At 38.1% G+C, this 21,832-nt stretch overlaps 1 protein-coding gene across 1 annotated transcript in view; it reads right to left on the bottom strand.

Moving 5' to 3' along the window:
• The window catches only part of calcrl2 (calcitonin receptor-like 2), a 45,485-nt gene that overhangs the window by 6,026 nt on the left and 17,627 nt on the right, over positions 1-21,832 (bottom strand). The window contains exons 2-8 of the mRNA XM_034086632.2: positions 16,800-16,857; positions 15,937-16,102; positions 7,017-7,124; positions 6,415-6,527; positions 4,095-4,186; positions 3,549-3,678; positions 3,225-3,378 (exon numbers count right to left, since the gene is read on the bottom strand). Of these exons, the coding sequence (XP_033942523.1) occupies positions 3,225-3,378; positions 3,549-3,678; positions 4,095-4,186; positions 6,415-6,527; positions 7,017-7,124; positions 15,937-16,102; positions 16,800-16,853 (817 nt within the window). The 5' untranslated portion in view covers positions 16,854-16,857. The remainder of the gene's footprint in view (positions 1-3,224; positions 3,379-3,548; positions 3,679-4,094; positions 4,187-6,414; positions 6,528-7,016; positions 7,125-15,936; positions 16,103-16,799; positions 16,858-21,832) is intronic.

The raw sequence follows: 21,832 nt of genomic DNA, 5'->3' as shown, positions 1-21,832 counted from the left end.
GCTTTAAGAATCAGAATCTTTGCATACGGAACATATGAAAAACATATTAAAAAGCATGATAAAGTGAAGATTTGCTGTTTTTTGTAATAAAAATTCTAATTTATTTTAATTTACAGACAAAATACAAATTGTAAAGATGTCATGTTGGGAAATTATGATGGTGTTACTCAAACAAATAATTAACAATAAAAAAATCATTACTTACTGTAAAATAGTTATTACAAATAAGCTCCACTTACTAAAAAGGTAATGTCCTGCTGTCCTGCTAAATGCGAGAGTTATAAAATATTAATATAATATATTGTAGAAGTCACAATTATCCCTTTTCTGCACCAAGTACTATTCCTGATTATACTTAGGTAACCAGTGGTGCAGCACAAAAAACTTAGATGTCTACATATAAGCTTCTGCAGTGACGTGCAGTGAGGTTCATGGCTGGTGAGGCACTCTTCAGGTTTACAAATATTATATTTTGACCTAAATCAAAATATAGTATTATTTTCAAAAGCCTTTTTAGTCTGATTCTTCGATTAATTTTAAACAGACAGTTCAACAAAAGGATACCCAAAAAATGTAATTTGATCATTTACATATTGGATTGTTCTCTCTTAAGATCCCATTTTCCATAACATTTGGCACACTTGAAGATGAAGTCCATTCGCCTATCTTTCTGGACAAAAATCTCTATTGCTTTTTTGTAAAAGTCCTCCTTATCTTCTTGTAGTTTCAAAAGTCTATCATAAATCTAATCGATAGATTTATGATTCGAAAATTATAAAAGTAGGGTAGACATGTGGATATTATCCGGCTGAACAAAACGTGCATTTATCTAACAGCTACGTTTCCCACAGATCTTATTTGGAGCTATTTTCTAAAATCCTATGGAGAAATCTCATTGCTTTTTTGTGGAGGGAAGCCATGCGCAGCTTACTTCCTGGTTTTAGGACGCCTCACTGCAGCTCTCTCGTCTCCTCTTCACACACCACACTTTTCACGGCACACGTACTTACAGCCAATCAGCTCTGAATGATGTGAGATGGTGGGGATGGCAGCTCAGTGCCCCTATGGTGATTATTGTTTTGCCACACACATTGAATAGAAAAAAACTCTGAGCATGCACAGTGTAGTTTTTACAGCACCCAGTTTTTACAGCACCCATTAGACAGTGAGGACACTAATTAGAAGAACACAGACTAAAACAGCAATGTACAGACAAATCAGATGATTAAACATGATCGTAAAATATATTTTAAGATGTATGCATTTGTTTGCATTTTTTTGTAATTATTATTTTAATACTTTCTGCTGACACTAATGACCAGTCGCCACTGTAGGTAACAAGTTCAATCCAGGGCTTTCATTTTTGGGAGCTTTCATTACTTTTACTTAAGTAAAGGTTCTGAATCCTCCACTGCACGTATGTAGGACATGTAATATGCTCATTACTGGCACACTTTAGCGCAAAGATATAAAAAGCTGTGAGCCTCAGAGAGACATAAAAGAATCCATTACTAATACATAAGAGCTAGATGAGAGAGCAAAATGAAAAGCACAGGTTCATCCAAGCTTCAAGGTGACTTTAATGTATTACATGATGGTGGGAATGGGATGTTCTCAGTGTAGGAAAATAATTCAAGAACAGGGTATAGTCTCAAATCAGAGAGGCTCTCATATTTTCAGGTGTACTTAAGAGTAAATGACTGTTTTGGCCCTTGAATGACAGGACTGTTAACCTTGAGAACAGTGTCTACTGAGGACAACACAGCAACTCCTCACTTGGAGTGTAGCTCAAAAGGTATTATGAGCTTAAGCGTAATATTATAAAGCAGCCCCACAATGCAACTGTTATTTCATGTATTGATGCAGTCCCTTTGAATTTGTCTTGTGATTTCCTGGTAGCAAATGCTCATGCACTTTTATACTTAAACATAATCAGAATACTTGATTTATCAAAGCAGACTTTGGTTTTTGGGATGGTTAGTTTGGCTATATTTTAGAATTAAAGTAAAAGATAAATATACATGCTATATCTTTGTAGACCCAGGTTATTAAAGTTTTGGAGTTGGAAGTTAAAGTTATGGTTGGAGAACTGTGTAGGAGATTCCTGACTGTTTTAACATTTTGTTTTGAGAGATATCTTGCAGTCCTCTTGAGTCCTTCTCACTACCACAAAATGAACCTAATTTGTTAACAATGGACCTCAACTAATTCTGGTTAAATGGCATTTGATCTAACTACAATTTTGTTATTTAATACTGTTTTACTAGACTGCATAGAAAGATAGGGATTTATTCTGAAACCATTGAAGCATTGCGCCATCTCCTGGAACGTCAAGTCGGTTTCATTTCTGCCGTTGACAGAAAGTGATGATGTCTCCTTATTTTGGTAGGGACATATTAGAACAAAAACAGATAAACAGATGTTATACCAATTTGTTTTTTAAACCAGGCAAAACTATGTGCTTAGTTTCAGCACTTCTAGGAAAGTATTCATTTACAACCATTTATTTTCAATTATCTTTTATAGTTTTATTTTCAGTTTAAGTTCGAGAAGGTGTGATGCCCCTGTGGGTCCATCAGTAGAGAGGGTGTGGCTGTTCTGTCTGTGCTGCATTGGCTCCAGTGATTGCATTGATTACAGTAACTCAGGGCACCTGGGTCTGGTGTCCTGCAGCTATTTGAAGCCTCTCTGCTCCTCTCTGTTCTCGCTCTGCTTTCCCCTGCAGACACCTGGGTTTTGGTTGAGTATGAAGTACGGGTTTTCTCAGTTGCTCCACTTTGTTGCACTCTATGAATTTGGCTAATTTGAACGACTTTCTTTAATAAACATATTTTTCTACCCGTTGACATGTTGTGTCTCCTTTTTGTTGTGGCCTTTTGAGCCAGGTCGCAACAGAAGGTCTCCAAGGATCATATCCCCTAATATAAATACACTGTATAGTAAATGCAAATGTTGAGATGCAAAAAGAGAAGGAGTGTTTTTAGTAACTTCATATGAGTTACAATAGTCTTCTGGTTTGTTTATTAGTATTGATCTATGGTTATGAGAAGACTGAAATATACCAGATAAGGTTGGAAATCATTGCTTGCTGTTTTTGATTCACCGCATCCACCCCTCTAGTCGAAGATACCGACCTCTCGAAAAATCACAGTTGTTTGCCATAGACATGCTTGCGCTGAAATTGTTGGGAAAGGGTAATTAAATATCACATCCTCCAGACTCACCCCATCCCAGGACGTAGTACCAGAAGAGCTGCTGTTCCCCTACGAAGACGGCCACTATGATGAGTGTGTGCAGGTAGATGCCCTCACACAACATCCAGAAATAGTTGGAGGTGGATGTATACTGAGTCAGGACAGCCAGGACCTTACAGCTCACCTGTGGACAGGAAACCGGAAGTCTTAAAATATGTCAGAAGGAATAAAAAGCATAATTAACAGTTTGATAGCTGTGTTAAGTGTGGGTCATTTCCTTTAATATGGGACAATTAGGCCTGTGAAGTGAAATGCATTCGTTTAATGGGATGAAATATAGATTCAGTATCTCACAGGGTTGCTGGCGGTTATGGCCTGGTTATTGGCCACAGTGAGCGAGAGCCACATGATGGTAACGATGGAGTTCAGGATGAAGGAGAGGAACATGCTCTTGTGGAGGGAGATTCTCTGGCAGCTCAGACTCCTGGAAGAGAAAAACAGTAAGTAAACAGTTAGTGGAGGAATCATTTTTAAAAGCTGCTAACAAAAACATTTCACATAAATTGCAATAGGTCAAACCATACCTGCCATCCACAAAATGTAACCCAAAATTGTTTTAGATTCATTAGAATATCACAGGATGGAAACGCCTTTGGAAAATGTGCATTATGGAAGGCTATACATTCACAGTGGCCCAAACCAATTTACTTTCATACAATTGCACAGTATAAGTCACATTCAATCTTTTAAATTCTGATATGGGCAACTTTTATTTGTAGTCCTAAATGAGACAGAATTCGTAATTTTTGTGTTTCTTATTTTGACTGAACTCCAGGCACATTTCAAACATTTCTCAGCCATCGTACACAAACTGCCACTGTAATAAAGGTTATGACTCACTTGAAGTAGGAGAAGATGATGAGGCAGATGATCAGAGAGACGATGGACAGGCCGTGACCCACCATGGCCAGGTAGTACAGACTGATGGCAAACTGCAGGGACAAGCAAATTCATGAAGATACAAAATTCACAAATTATTAGGAATGTTTAAAGTTCAGGAGAGAATCCGTGTTTGCATCCTCTACATCTATACTGTACATCATCAAAAGGCCGTTTGAAACATGAAGGAAAACATCTAAAGAAAATATGAGCCTTTTGGAGAAATTCAGAAGGATTCCCAAAGGCCATGAATTTAGACGCATACAAAAATAATCATAATGTTGTTTTCCAAATGCCAAGGCATATAAATGACTTTGTGAAGACCGTTCATGCATAAATATGGAAGTGCAGGGCTGGGAACAAATACTCAATGATATGCATGTTAAACTCAAGTGTGTAGACATGAGGTGATTTACAATGATTAATCGTACATTGTAAATCGGACGAGCAAGATTCTTACATTTACATTTAAATCACAAGTCCACGGAGATAGAACTTTCCATGTTAAATGATGTGTTTAAATTCCATTGTTGTAAAGGCGGGGGAATAAATTATGATGGGCAAGATGCTCCCTTTCTGCGACAGAGTTTGAGGAGTTTTCCTGCGATGCTTATAGTCATGTTGCACTTCCAAATGTGATCCTTTTCAAGGATTTCAAATATATCTGAGGGCAATATTTCAATTAGGTAAGATTCATTTGTAGTTTCACCAGCCTCTCCACTCACATTAGTAATGTTGCTCATACCCAACAACCATTGTTTTTGATGCTACAGCATAGAAAAGTGTGTCATTTACAAGATCTGAAGCACATACAATTGAGTCGACCTTCGTAGAATGCCTACCTTTATTTATATTTTTGAAAACATGTGAAGAAGGACTGTCTCACCTGTCGTTCTGCATTATAACCCATCAGTACATGTCGGAAGTATACACATATTTGATAGACATGAACTAGGAGTTTTCTCTGAAAACCTACACTTTATATACGACAAAGACAGTTCCACTGCCGGCTCCTGCATGAACAGTATGGTAATGAGGTAAGAGCACTTGCTACTCTTCTCAGTACAGCACAGCTCCCTATGGGCGATAAGGAATAGCAATTTTCTTTTTGAAATGGCAATATTTTTAACCGGACAGATGCTCAGAACCGGACAGATGTTTGACAGCCTTGAGACCCCCTCGTGTAAGAAGCAATGTGCAAGCCCACATAGAACAAAAAGAGTATAACATCGTTAAACATTTAAATAGTAGCAGAAGTATTTTAATTACACTTGTTTAAAGATGGTATTTATTGTATTGTATTTTATTTTTTTATTCTAGATTCTGTATATTTAGTATTGTACTTCTTATGTTTATATAAAAAGTTTTTGTATTATATCTTTTAATGGTCATTTAACTTTATTAATGTTTGTATTAACATCTTTATTCTATTTATTTTATCTTTTTATTGCATATCTTATCTTGAACTTGCCATGTTGAATAAACAGTATATATATATATATATTTTATTCTAAAATGGAGCACAAAATCCAATTTCCCCCTAGCCAAATAAAGTATACTGATTTCTGACACCACCGTATCAGGGCATGCAAATTAAAGTCACACGCTAACCTTTAATCCTACTGAGATGTTGACAGTTTGGAGACTGTCAAACCTTTCCAGTCTCCAGTGTTCAGCTCAAAGCACGCATGTCAGAAATGTAAGTCTGCACTTCATGTTGTTATGCTCAGCTGTCCAAGCCCCAATTACTTGTGACGATCCGATATCAGCGTATGTCACTAACCCTTCTGGGGATGTTTCCTGTAGTCGGTTCACATTACATTTCCACATCATGCCAGCAAAAGGGTGGCCTGTTGCAGTGTCCTTTAACCTTTCACACCATAGGGTTCAGTGCAAATCTACACTGTAAAAGTAGCGATAATCAGCAAATAATCTTGCACTTAATGTTAAGATTCATTATAAAATTAAAGAAAACATGTCAATATCACCACTGTAATATACTCTTCGATTATAATATGTTAAAATTAGTCTTGTACCGAAATGTTTGCTTATTCATTAAAAAAAAATGTGTATCATAGTTGTTTGCAGGGCCGTTATCTGAGCCTTAGTACATGGGATGATCGCTCTTATATGTTTGCTTAATCTCTCAATTTTACATTTCAGATCCAATATTTTATTATTTAAGTGAAATATATATTTTGGACTACCTTAGTGATTTGATTCCCTATTTTATTCTTCTACCTATCTGCACATTGTGGAGTTTCACTCTCTTGTGTTTTACCTTGAGTTTGTCTTTGGTGTGGGCCTGACACTGGGTGTAGTTGGTCCAAACTCTGTTGCTCTCTGGGTGGTGGAACCACTGCCCCCCTGGATTACACACCTTGGTAACCTTCTCTGTTATAAGAAACGGAAGCGCATAATAGGGACCATTCACATTGCAATTATACAAACAGTCAAACGTTTTCAATAAACTGTACTGAACTGTATTACATCAAATTATTGTAATAATGTAAACACACAAAGGCAAACATTGGGAAAGAACTACAACAAATGTAAATGCTGATAAATAAATTTGTAGGCTTTGGCAATTTTTTTAATAATATGTGGGATTTTGCCCCAGATCATACAATAATAGCGTCCTTGACACACCTTTTCAACCTGGTATGTATGATTTCTGTTGATCATCTAGCCTTTTTTGTAAATAGAAAAACCTTTTTAAAAATCGGCATCTTTGTAGATAAGAATCTCTATTATTGCATGAATAATTTCCCCCCCAACCCAAGTAGACCATTTACATTTCAACACAAACAAACATGAGACACAACACACACAATCATATCCAGTTGTGCCTGAGCTTGTATGTATTTTTGTTTGTGTCCTCACCAGCAGGGTCAAAATCCAGGAAGTACTCCGGACACATCTGCATGACGGTCCCTTGAGTGGAGTCCCCCCAGCACAGCCAGCCGTCCCACGTCCGGTTACAGAAACTGCCTGCAGAGGGCGGTGTGGACATGACATTGAACTAACAGAGAACACTACCAGATGCGTTTGTTTATGAATCATCTTTTAAAATGAGATTTTAATATAATACTGCTTGCTACAAGATCAGAATTTAGATAATAATCATTCATTTTGCAACTGTTTGTTTCTCAAATAGTGTCTCCATTTCTAATGCTAAATTCATTATGTCATTATTAGCACATTAAACATTTTCTATAAAGTCTTGCATTTGTGTTGAAGTTGGACATTTTGGAGCTGTTTGTCTATTTACCCACTGAGTTCAAATATCCCTGCTTAAGCTAAACGAACAACATGTCCTCCAACTCATACGACCAAATAGGTCGATTGTTCAGCAGCTTATTACGACCTATAGTCACGTTTTAAAGTTTAGCACCTCTAGTGGTCGTGTAAGAAACAACAATTTGCGGCAATTGCAAACGTTCCGGAGGGTCGTATATTCACAAATAACCCTCTCTGGAAAATCCTAAATTGTATAATAGTTTGGCCATTAAAATACTTTTTGATTAGATTTCTAGCGAGAAGTGTATAATGTACTTTTAGACTCAACGTTAGGGCTGCTCGATTAAGGCAAAAATCATAATCTCGATTATTTGGGTCAATAATTGATATCACGATTATTAAAAACGATTGTCCATTTACTTTGAAAACATGAATTTATTGGAAAAAAAATATTTGAACAGTATGTTTTTAACAGTTAATTACCCTGAACTTTAAGTATAATTCAACTGAAAAAAAAAAAGTAATAATAATACAAAAATAATCGTTTTATTTCGATTGCGTTGTTTTCGTAATCGTTGCAAGCCATAATCGTAATCGCGATTAAAATGCGATTAAAATACGATTAAAATACGATTAGCAGCCCTACTCCACGTCCAGTGGATGTGTAGGATCTATAGTTTGATAGATATTACGAAGATTATTTGAGGTCTCGCCAGTGTCAACCCTCACCGGGTGAAAACAATATTTCCGGTCTCGAACTTTTCATAATAAAACCATAAGTATTCCCCTCACTGTCAAATGATTTCACAGTGATATCTGCCGTACTCATCCACTAAAACACATCAGTTTATCCTTGTTAATTACACAACATTAATTGGTTTAAATTGTGTACAATGCTTTTGTGTTTTTCCCATAGGTTTTTCCCTTTCGATTCTGAGAGACACATTTCTTTTATCAGAGGTTTTGATAGGCTAAAACATCGAACTACCAATAATCCTCAGCTATCGTTGAAGCTCGGTGATTGGATGTTTTAGCCGCAATGCATGTTGGGATATGGTGTTTATGCGATGTGAAATCCGAAAACATATAAAGGAAAAAAGGAAATGATACTTTATTCCGAGTGTGCTTGCTTTTCTCTTTGAAAGTCATCACATAACGGCATTGTAATACACGGTTCGGCTGCATTAAATATTACACATCTGCCGTAGTTCTCTTTATAGAGCCCTGATGAGAAGACCTTTGGACAAACTGGAAGAAATGCCGCCGAAACTGAATATGTGACGTGGATCATAAATATATCAGCAATTAAACAACATCTTCAATTTCTCTTCACACAATGCGTCTCCTTGCAGTAGAAACATTCATTCGGCTGACTTTTATATTTGATCCAATTGGTAAATAGGCTGTATTTACCCCATAACGGTGCACAGCTGGTAGAAAGGGACTTGTAGTTTTTAGATATTACTGATTTTCTTTGAATAAAAGAATGTAAATACTGAGTTGAGAGAATAGTCAGGGGTTTTGGGTGATGGGAGACACATCTATGGAATCACAATTTCAATAGCTTACCGTTAAATGACGGATATACGTCAGATATTAATGTGTAGAACTACAATATGTGAAATAATATAGCAATATCCTGTAAAATTATGTGAAAATATGAATAAAACTACACATCTTCAGATGTTATACATACATAAGTGTCCTACACTAATAATACAAAGTTATTATGGCATTGTATGCTGTGTGTTATTTGTAACATCTTCATAAAGTATAATCAATACTCAAATCAATTAACAACAGGAGGGGTCACAGACATAAGACCAGCTATTAAATAAAGCTCTTCTGACCTTAGCTGTAATCTGGGTATATATTAATGCTGCCCATTATGGACACAAGCAATTTTCAGCCATTTATTAATTATATGTTTTAAATTTGAGTGTTTCCTATCCCCTAAACCAGTGGTCACCAACCTTTTCAAGCCCAAGATCTTGACCTCGGCCTAGGTGAAAGGCGAGATCTACCTATTGCAGAATTGAGTGAAAAAGACGGCCCAGACAGTGCTTCCCATTTGAGGCCTTTTATATAATTGCATCTGAATTACTGTTACAATGAAGGCTCCATAATCAGCTCACGGCATATAGACAGAGGTAAAGTGCTATTTTTTACGAGTGGTGGGCAGACCTCACCTCCTCTAGGGGGGTCCGGGGGGATGTTCCCCCGGGAAGATTTTTTTTTTAAATATTGAAGTTGAAAGCATCAATCTGGTGCACTTTGAGAGCAACATGAAGAGATCTATGGATACCTCTCTCAGCACCCATATGAAACATAACTGTAAACAGATTTCCTTTTTTTTAATGGATATTTTACAAATCACGCCCCTTTTAAACTGTATTCTTGTTTTACTGCCATATAGTATTTCATACATGTTTTTCATTTATTCTCTTATTGTTTGTATAACTATAATGATCATATGAAGGTGTGCCGCGGAAATAATATTTAGAATAATTTGTGACAAAACCGTTCTAAACACTCAGTCCTTTAACTCACCTGAGCCCCTCAGTCTGACAGGAGAGGACCCTCCTCCAGCTTGTTGTGGAAACAGCTCCTTATGTCCGTTGGTGCAGCTAGCTAACCAGATGCTAACATCACGGTCCCCGCTAGCACCGGTCCCTCTCTCTCTCTCTCCCTCTCTCTCTCTCTATCACACTAAATGCGCTATTGCCACACACACACAGAGCCGAGCTTGAATGACACAAGCACACGTGTATTTCCATGCAACTCTCTGACTTGCCTCTGTTGCATTCACTGAACACGGGAAATTGCAGTCCTGCCGTCCTCTCTTGTGTCATGATGAGGTGCACGTAAAGCACGGTTAATGTATTGTATTATTGAGGTGTCTCAAATATACATCAATCAAGTGGAAACCGGGCTAACGGGGTGGTGGATGATAGGTTTAAATCTAAAAAACATATTTTTCAAACATTATTATTTTTATTTTCGTTTTCTTTTGTTACTTTTTTTTTTTAACGGTCCGCAATCTACCCGCACCACACTCGATCGACTGGTTGGCGACCACTGCCCTAAACCTCCAGGGGTGTACACAGTTTAATACTGGCAACTTCTAATTATGGGAAATACGAAAACGTCTTTTAAAACTACAATTCCCAGTAGAGAAGTGCCATAGAACATGTTGCGAAACACAATTAGCAACTGGGGGGTGGGGCTGGACCCGTTCAAGTCCAGTTTTGGATAGTCTGCCGTGGTTCCATTCCATTACAAAGAGCTGTTTGAAGGTCTGCATAACCTTGGCGCACTGCCACTCCAACATCCAATCACAGAGCTTGAGGAATAATCACGGTGTTTGTCAAGCAAAGCGGATGTTGAAGTCCCAAACGATAGCTGAGGATTATGGGTAGTGTCGTAAAACTGTGAAGTAACACATTTGTTTGTGTGAAACGCTCAATGAACTACATCTCTGGTCTCGCAGCACAACACATGTCACCAAGATGGCCGTCACTACTGTCTTGTCAACAAAACGATTAACTACCCTCACTATCACCACAATGAAACACGTCCAGAAGAATGTCATGCAAAGCTGCCTGCCTTCCTTTGATTCTCTCTGAACTGCCTGATCTTTTTAATGTTTAATGTCAACCATTTTGCAGATAGCATGAAGTAGAAAAGATCGTGTATGTGTATGATCACACCGGTGACAGTACTCTTCAAAGGGTTCACGAAAATGATTCTTACTGTTTAACATTTTGGGTTACTTAATGTTACTTTATATTAAGGCTAATAAAAATGACAAGGCTGTAATGCTAACTAACGTGCTAGCTACTAGCTAGGTAGCTAACTTGATCCAGCCACTCCTGGTCCTTACATCAGACGGGAAGCGAAAGAACGAGCAAGACCCATTAATGGTATGATAACAACCTGGTACTAAGCACACAGGCATCTTGTTAAAGTTATCTTATCTTAGCCAGCGCCATATAGATAGATTATATCTATATGGCGCTGATCTTAGCTATCTCTTAGTGGAGGAAAACAATTGTGACATCACTTACGCGACTCTGGGATTTGTAGTCTTTCTAGTTGCGTATTTTTCATAGTCTTATATTTCAACAGTTTTACGACAAACTGTGACTTTTTTGACATGGAAATTATTTTTTAAGATTGACGAACATCATATGTGTAATTCATGGCACAATTCAAACGGGATCGAAAGATACGTTTTCTCTCTCCATTGACTTCAATACATTATTTTTCCAAAATAAGGTCCCATGGACCGGAAGCAGATGAGCGTGACTTCGCCACTCTATAGGGGAAAGACGTAGTATATATACACGTTCTCCTGAAGAGACCTCAAATAATCTTTGTAATATCTATCAAACTATAGATCCTACATATCCACTGGACCTGGATTCTAAAAGTACAATATACACTTCACGCTAGAAATCTAATCAAAAAGCATTTTAATGGCCAAACTATTCTACAATTTAGGGATTTTCAGAGAGGGTTATTTGTGAATATACGACCCTCCGGAGCATTTGCAATCAACGGGAGCATCAGCCCATATGCCGCAAATTGTTGTTTCTTACACGACCACTAGAGGTGCTAAACTTTAAAACGTGACTATAGGTCGTAATAAGCTGCTGAACAATCAACCTATTTGGTCGTTTTTTGGAGGAGGACAGGCTGTAAACTAACAAGGTGGTTCTATTTAAATCAAATAAAAAACCACAAAATATACTTTTGGTGCGGCAACATTCCTCCTACATTACCCAATAATAATGTCAAATTATGTATTCTCTTTTTGAAATGAAATTATTAGGGGCCGTTTTTGACTGAAATTGTGGGTTAAATTGCCAGAAATCACAGATCCAAATTACTTTACTATTCATTTCTGAGCTCTATAATTATTGGTGTTCCCTTAAATGAAATAATTTTGAGCAACATATCCAGACTTATTGTTAGTTTATGTTGGCAAACCTTTAAATACATTCATTTACTAGATGATGCCCTAGATATCAAAGAAAAAGGTTTGCAATACATTTCAAACAAAGCATTGGAGAAACGGCCTAGCAAAAAAACAAAGTGTTCTGTAATGTATTATACATATAAAACTAACCCATAAACTATAACTGTATGATGAATGCTGTCAGTGGCTAACATGTCCACAGAGGATCATAAAGGTAAGAAACATAAATGATTAATAAACTCCCATCGCAGAATGAATCACATAAATGATCTATTCCACATAATTGGTGTGTTCGTAAAAAATGATGTCTCCAACTGAAGCTGGCACGCACCAAGCGTGTCAACAATGGACGGAAACCTGACGATACCAGGTTGTACTGTGGCATGCTGGGAAACGGAGCACATAATAACATTTCAAAGGCAGTGAAGCACTGAGCGCGAGTAACAGGCACTGGGAAAGAGACAAAGGGCACGTTTCCTTTCTTTCATACTCACTTCCTGTCTCTCTCTCTCTCTCTGAAATGTTGAGTAGTTAGGACAACCAGTAATACATAGATCTATATCTGCATGTTTGTGGGAAATGTACCTCATTGAATATTAAGCTGAAAGGAAGAGAAAAGCGCCTAAAAGCTATTTAAAATGAAGGTTTGAGAACTCACAAGTTGGTTTACTATAGTTCAGCTGCAAACACATCTGCAATGCAATGTTAAACCTATGGAATAAAGTGACCTAAAGGGTATCTATGAAGCTATTATTTTTAATCCAGTCGAATATATGAGGCACTACCACTAAAATTCAGATTGAGAATTTACATTTTGGACATTGGTTTTATTAAAATACACAGATTGCCAAAGCGCCCACATACAGTGGGGCAAAAAAGTATTTAGTCAGCCACCAATTGTGCAAGTTCTCCCACTTAAAAAGATGAGAGGCCTGTAATTTTCATCCTAGGTATACCTCAACTATGAGAGACAAAATGAGGAAAAAAAAAAATCCAGAAAATCACATTGTGTGATTTTTAAAGAATTGATTTGCAAATGATGGTGGAAAATAAGTATTTGGTCAATAACAAAGGTTCATCTCAATACTTTGTTATATACCCTTTTGTTGGCCATGACAGAGGTCAAACGTTTTCTGTAAGTCTTCACAAGGTTTTCACACACTGTTGCTGGTATTTTGGCCCATTCCTCCATGCAGATCTCCTCTAGAGCAGTGATGTTTTGGGGCTGTCGCTGGGCAACATGGACTTTCAACTCCCTCCAAAGATTTTCTATGGGGTTGAGATCTGGAGACTGGCTAGGCCACTCCTGGAGACTGGCTAAGCCACTCCAGGACCTTGAAATGCTTCTTACGAAGCCACTCCTTCGTTGCCCGGGCGGTGTGTTTGGGATCATTGTCATGCTGAAAGACCCAGCCACGTTTCATCTTCAATGCCCTTGCTGATGGAAGGAGGTTGTCACTCAAAATCTCACGATACATGGCCCCATTCATTCTTTCCTTTACACGGATCAGTCGTCCTGGTCCCTTTGCAGAAAAACAGCCCCAAAGCATGATGTTTCCACCCCCATGTTTCACAGTAGGTATGGTGTTCTTTGGATGCAACTCAGCATTCTTTCTCCTCCAAACACGTCTAGTTGAGTTTTTACCAAAAAGTTCTATTTTGGTTTCATCTGACCATATGACATTCTCTCAATCCTCTTCTGGATCATCTAAATGCTCTCTACCAAACTTCAGACGGGCCTGGACATGTACTGGCTTAAGCAGGGGGACACGTCTGGCACTGCAGGATTTGAGTCCCTGGCGGCGTAGTGTGTTACTGATGGTAGCCTTTGTTACTTTGGTCCCAGCTCTCTGCAGGTCATTGACTAGGTCCCCCCGTGTGGTTCTGGGATTTTTGCTCACCGTTCTTGTGATCATTTTGACCCCACGGGGTGAGATCTTGCGTGGAGCCCCAGATCGAGGGAGATTATCAGTGGTCTTGTATGTCTTCCATTTTCTAATAATTGCTCCCACAGTTGATTTCTTCACACCAAGCTGCTTACCTATTGCAGATTCAGTCTTCCCAGCTTGGTGCAGGTCTACAATTTTGTTTCTGGTGTCCTTTGACAGCTCTTTGGTCTTTGCCATAGTGGAGTTTGGAGTGTGACTGTTTGAGGTTGTGGACAGGTGTCTTTATACTGATAACGAGTTCAAACAGGTGCCATTAATACAGTTAACAAGTGGAGGACAGAGGAGGCTCTTAAAGAAGAAGTTACAGGTCTGTGAGAGCCAGAAATCTTGTTTATTTGTAGGTGACCAAATACTTATTTTACCGAGGAATTTACCAATTAATTCATTAAAAATCCTACAATGTGATTTCCTGGATTCTTTCCCCCCATTCTGTCTCTCATAGTTGAAGTGTGCCTAGGATGAAAATTACAGGCCTCTCTCATCTTTTTAAGTGGGAGAACTTGCACAATTGGTGGCTGACTAAATACTTTTTTGCCCCACTGTATTTTATCCAATCAACCCAGATTTTAAAAAAAATGTCAGCCCGCAAATCTAATCCATACATTTGAACTAGTGCGTGTCTGGCGTTGATGGTGATGTTACTGCATTTTCAAACTGCAACGATATGGGAAAAACCTTAGCTCTTCCGCCTATACTGAGAGGCTATATGTAGTGGGAAAACAAATGAAGAAAAAACCCTGGTACCAAAAGGGAGTTTGGCAAAGAACCATATACTGCACCAATTTCACCAGGAATTTCTCATTTATTTTTTTCAACAATGACTAAGAGCATCAAAATCATTTGACATGATACAGTGACAGCTAAACGCTAATGTGCTATCATGATAATATTTAGCAGGCATTGAGTGGTGCCGTGAGGACATGTTTTGTAGGCCAGCCTCGCTGGGGGTCCCACGGTAAAAGCTATGTGATTTTGTCTACTGGATTTTGGTATTACGAATAATTAGCTTTGTGGCTACCACATGTTTATGATAATTAACACGTTTTGTTTGGCAGGGTAATCTCCACACTTTGACAGCACTCTGTGATTTTTGAAGCCTAAATGCAATTAGCAGAAACAAAAAGCTAACGCTAGGCTATAAATGACCTGGTAGCATGGCTGCGTATAACCACCGCTAAATTAAAAGTGAACTTGTGTTGGGATGATGACGTTTAGTAGTTCATTTCGTTACTCGTTAGCAATGGCTGGTTTTTTGTGCTGAACCGACCACAATTCATAGATTTCTAGCATTTCGAAATATTGATGATAATGGTAAGCTGTAATTTACTGTAGTAGACTTACTAATTTTTCTTTTTTTCTTTCTAAAGAATGTTATTTTCTCCATTGTATCCACTTTTTTTTTTTTTGTCGATCTAAGCACGAAAATGATGCGAGAATATGAGCCCATGGGATAAATGGCAAGACGATCTAAGCACAATGAATAAAAGGATATCCTGCAACTCGGATGCAAAATATTGTCATCAACATTTATCTGCCATCCACCAGAAGAAAAAATGTGTTGATACCAAAAGATCTTCCTTCCATTTGGACGGCTGTTATCAGCTGCACTGTGATTTATCAGAACAATAGGTACCTTCTTCTGTGCGTTGTGGGTCATGGATTATCTTCAGGTAGCACTCGAACTGAGCAGCGAGGATCTGATGTCGGGACTTTCCCAGTACGGTGGAAATGTCGCTGAATTTGTCCTTCTGCACCTCCGAACCATTCGCGATGGTTGCCACATCCTCAGACTGGGACACCTGGGAAAACAATAGCACATTGAATGTCACATTGACACAAGAGATTTAGGAATGATAAATATAACATATATATAACATAATATTTCTTATTACACACAGACAGTCATTGGCAGATTATGAGACAATGGGTAGAAGACATGCGAAAGGTCCCGCCAGCTCTCCTATTGGAGCAACAGACACTATGGTATTTCGTTTTTACCCATCTTGTGTCTCTGTGTAGTTGATTTGTGTCTCTTTGAAGTTACTTTGGGTATTTGTGTGGTTGTTTTGCCCCTTCTCATAGTAGCTGTGAGTGTCTTTGTGTCTCATTGCAGCTGTTTTGCACTTATTTGAAACCACTTTTAGTACCTTTGTGGTCATTTTGTTGTCCCTTTCTGGGTGATACATTACTCTTCAAGCGACATTTAGCAGGTGAAGGCCAATCAACCTATTTATGTAGCCCAATATAAAAAATGACACATTTGTCTCAGGGGGCTGAACAGACTGTATAGCATACATACTGAGTCCTGAGACCCTTGGAGCACACAGAAAAACTCCCTTAAACAACCCACAAATGAAGGGGGAAAGAAATTAAACAAACCTCTCGGATTAGACAACATTATCAAATAACAACATAGACAATCCATATCACAAAAATGATGGTGTGTAGATATACAGTACAATGCAATCCATCAATGAAACACATTGTTGCACTCACCTCTGTGCCCAATGTCAATGCAACAACCAGTGATAGTATTAGAGTCCTCCACATGTTTCTAAAAGATAAACAAAAACAAGAATAATGCAGTTATTGGACATATTTACACTAGATTACCATATAGTACTGCATGCAAAGAGCTGCTATTTGTTCCGAAACTGTGGTTCTCACAAAGAACAAAAGTATTCTTTATATATAGTATGAACATACATAAACTAAAGTATACATGCTAGCAGCTGTTTGAGTTCCTCAACTGAGAGACATATGTGAATGTATTTTTGAGATTTCAATTCTTAGTTTGTGTGGGTTCAGGGTCTCAGTAGTGTGCTTATATTTATTTACAGTATGTGTGTTTTCCCATCAGTACAGGAAGTTCAAGCCCTCAATGGGTCATAGAAACAGATGTGTTTGTAATTATATGTGGGCGAAAGGGCAGCAAGTCAGAAAAATATACTTGGTGTTAGGAGTCATAAGAGAGAGAGGGGACAATGGTGCAGAAAAGCAGTACAATTTTACAAAAAGAGTCCCTTTGGTGGGAACATATGAGGGGCTATATTTATCTAGGAAACTGGCAACATTGTGTATTGTATTCAATCCCAATGTCAGAGGTCAATTTCAGATGAAATGCAGAGTTGTGCTGCATTTGTTGTAAAAAGCCCTGAAATGAAGCTTTCTCTCTGGAAATAATTCCAAATGATGAGCATTAATCAGAAAGCTTAATATTTCTCCTCAGCAGTATTTATGTGAACCTTTATCATCTCAATGCATTTTTTTCTACGATATTAAATGTAGTGTTGTGCAGAGAAATGTTTTACTGATCTAAGCATACAATAATCTTATTATTTAAGGGCAGAACTTAAATGTAAATAAACTGAATTGCAGGCAAATGTATAAAGAACTGAATTTAATGTTCGTATACCAATAAAAAGCTTACTATTGTGAGTGAATGTTAAAAGTTACAGTTCAATTTTGTTCCAGAAAGCTCTTCTTGGAGGCATTGCTCATACAAAGCAAGAGATAAAGATTGTCGTGATTTTTAACGAGTATGTCGAAAAAATAGCCCAGATTTAACTGAAACAGGACATTTAATAAATTAAATATCAGTAAATATTTAAAGCATCATTTCATACTCAGTGATTTTGTGTTATGGCTCACACCCAAAGGGAGAGATGTGCAAAGTGTGTACAGATGTCAGCGCTTTTGACATACCCTAAGGCACAAAAGTAATTATTAAAACATTCGCAGTAAATAACTAATCAGCATTCAGGAATGTATTATTCATGATGTAGCCAATATTTCAGTAATTGTTTTCAGTGACTCATGTTTTGATGCTGGCAAACAGAATATTGCACAAATTAGAGAACATTTGAGATTCCTATTTCCTAAGTATTACAATCAAATCAAGAAAACATAAAAAATGTATTTTGGGGAAATTTGTTTTTTGCAGTCTAACGATGATGACACTATGTTTGCGTGTCAGAGGCAGTAGCTCCTTTTGTGTTAGCTTAGCATACATCTGAAAGCAGGACAAGCTGTTAGCCTAGCCAAAAATATTGATATTGATAAAAAGGTTAGAGTTATTATTAGGGATGTCCCGATCACCATTTTTTGCTCCCGATCCGATTCCGATCATTTGATTTTGACAATCTGCCGATACCGATTTTTCCCGATCCGATCTTTATGCAATGCATTAAGAGAAAAAAAAGGTAACAGATAACGGCTGGTCATCCAACGCGATGAATTCAGCTATCTTGGCTGCTATTGTGTTGCCCTTTTCACTGTTCTGGGGCAGTTTCTCTTTCCTTTTAAAAGTCTCTGAAAGTGTTGGTTGTTTCAGTGCCGTTACCTGAGTGCCCGCTGTGTACTCGCCGTGTTGTTGTTGGTGTTTGTTTCTCAGGTAGCGTATTAGATTGGTCGTGTTGAGCGTAGCTCTGTTCTTTCCACCACGCGGAACCTCTGCGTTGCAAACATTGCATCTGGCTGTTACACTGCCTTCGCTTTCAATTTTATAATACTTCCAAACTCCTGACATTTTCTCTGTCCCGAGTCACCAGCTGAACGTAGCCTCTCGTTAGCTTACTGCTACTATTAGACACTGCGCCCACTCTGTTCCCAGATTTCAGAGAAATAAGCAACCAGGTCTATGAAAACAAGCCCAAAGAAAGCAACACATACATGATGTTGTGTAATTTTAAACCAAAACTAAGTCCTCAGGATGACTTTAAGACGTGAACATGGTCATTTTTGTTTTGTAAAAAAAAATTCCGATCCCCGATTTTTTTCTCCCGATCCCCGATTTTTTGAAAATCACGTGATCGGCTCCGATCCCCGATCACGTGATCGGATCGGGACATCTCTAGTTATTATTCGACCCACTGAAACATTAGCACTCTCAATGGCATTTTGTACTAAAGGAGACAACAGTATTGTCAAAGAACTTAATGATGCCAGTAAAAGTTCTTGCTTATAAAGTTTCTTTCAAAAGTTGAGCTACATTTCATATAGGCCTGCTATCTTACCAAATGTCCCAATATTATAACTAATGGTATTATCCAACTAACTAATTTATGTTTAACATTAATAAAATAATCAAAGCAGCAATGTGTAAAATATTAATTCAGAATTCAACCTAAAAAACATAAACTTTAAATTCATAGGGTTTCAAACTGAAAGAAATGACATCAAAGCTTTTTGCCTCACTTCTTGAAAAGGGTCAAAAGTGAGCGATGAACATAAACTAGAACCACACTAAACTGTTGGGATTTTAACAGAGGCAATCTCTTCTTTTTGATGTCAAAGACCTAAGTAAAAGAAAGATGCGCAACACACCAGTCTCTTTGGCATTTACAGTACAAGAAGGTGGCAGTTGTACCATAACACCATGATCAAAAAGCACCACAGTTGCATTATTTTGCTTCCATACTCTTTGCAGTTGTTTTGCCAAAAGTACTTTCAAAACTCGAACCTTGTCTTGAAATTGCTCCTCCAGAGATATCTAAATTAATGAATCATGTGCCACTGACTTGTTTACACATTGTAACATTACCAAGTTGTATCGTGTTTGTTCAGTCTATACAAAAGCTTTAAAATCGTGTGTTAAATTGCTAAATTCTGTGTGGAATAAACAAACACATCATAATGTGTTAGTTCATGAGCTTTAAAGGTGGTGTGAGGTAGGTTTTTGTTATCTTTTGGACAGAGCCTGAACAGCGGTTTCCTCCTATTTCCAGTCTTTGTGTGCAATGTTAAGTTTACCCATTGATGGCTCTAGCTTCATATTGAAAAGGTCATACATGATGAGAGTGGTATCGTATCTTCTCATCTAACTCGGTCAATCAGCAAATAATCACAATAGTACAAAATGTAAAGTTATTGCTTTAAACCTAGGCACTGCGGTTTCCTCTATCTTACTTTAATTCAAGGCATGTGTCAATAGAAGATATTATTTGGCTTTTGTTCCATCTTTTCTACACAATGCACATAATGCCCTAAACCTACTTCTTAACCCACTGTCTTTGAAACAGTTATTATAAGGACTTCCAAGACATATATACACAGACAACTCTGCAAGCAGAAACAGACTTATTAAGACAATTGCATTCAATAAGAACCAAACAGTGAATGCTTTTCGATCTGCTTTGTACACTGTTGCCTCAACAATGTATTGTTCCCAGTCTGGACATTGTAAATCCAAGGACACACACACTCACACATAATAATATCTTGGCAGTGCTCACTGTGTGCCATTCTTACCAACAAACACCAGCGCAATGTATTTGTGAACTGCAGCCATCATTGTTTTCTGATACCAAAATAAACAGAAAAGCTGCTGAATTTCTTGTTACATTTTCAAAAATGTTTCCTTTGTCTCATCACATCTGATGAGATATCAGACATAAATAAAATACTAAAGCTGTGTCTCAATTCTGTGTTCTTCAGTAAGCTACTTGCACTATTTGAGTACTGAAAAGTACAGTATATATTAATAATCAAGTGTTACTAGTACCCTGATAGTATGAAAAGCTGAACACGTTCTACAGTCAATAGCTGAGTGACGAGGTAGCAGATAGGGAGGGAATAGCAGTGGTTGCTAGTCGTGTCTATGGTAACTTTCAAGAAATGTAAGGTTAGGCATTGACCTCAACTGTTTAAGTCCAGGTTAGGTTGTCGGCTAGATAGTCAGTCTTAAATGTTTAACACTGTAGCTCAATGGTTAAGGTTATGACAGCATGTTGAACGGTGAGTCCCTTAGCCTTGTTGTTAAGTTTTACAAATACAGTACTAGCATGTAGTTGCTGTTTTTCCAGTGAACACCAAACTATACAAATGTAAGATAGTCAGGTGTATGTTTTTCACCAAGTACTACCATTTTGTTGTTGAATAGATGCTATCAGAATGTTTTCTATTTGTCTGTAATGATCTGGTACTGTGAAAGATGACGCTTATGCTTACTGTGGCTATGTTAAAGGTCCCATGACATGGCAATTTCTACTGATCATAATTCCATTGTTGAGGTCTACTAGAATAGATTTACATTGTTCAATGTTCCAAACTCACATTGGTTTCTCATCCAGCATCTCTGTATAGTGTGTGTATTCACTCTCCGTCCTAAACAGCTTGTTGGAGCTCCTGCCCCCCCCTCCCTATGAGCCCACTGTGTTCTGATTGGTCAGCTCGCCCACTTTGTTCTGATGAGTCAACCACCGTTACAGCGGAACAACAGTGTTTGTGTTAGAATGGCGTTTGTTAGCAACCAGAAAATGACACCAGTAATGACAAACAGATGAGAATGCTGCGTGGGGTCTGGGTGCTGTGTTGGCGGGACGTTGCGGGGGCTCGCTGCTGCAGACAGTGTGAGCTGGATTACTGGGGTTGTTTCCTGGTTACTGTTTGGGGTCTGTGAGACAGCGAGACATTGTGAAACTGACCTGAACTCAGCCTGAGCACACACACACACTCGTAGCCTAGCTGTGAGTTTGTGTGTGTGCTCAGGCTGAGTTCAGGCTGAGAGATCCGCAGAGCCGCAGCTGAGA

The sequence above is a fragment of the Pseudochaenichthys georgianus genome, chromosome 7, assembly GCF_902827115.2.
Source record: "Pseudochaenichthys georgianus chromosome 7, fPseGeo1.2, whole genome shotgun sequence".
Taxonomy (NCBI): domain Eukaryota; kingdom Metazoa; phylum Chordata; class Actinopteri; order Perciformes; family Channichthyidae; genus Pseudochaenichthys; species Pseudochaenichthys georgianus.
This window is presented reverse-complemented; position numbering and strand designations above follow the sequence as displayed.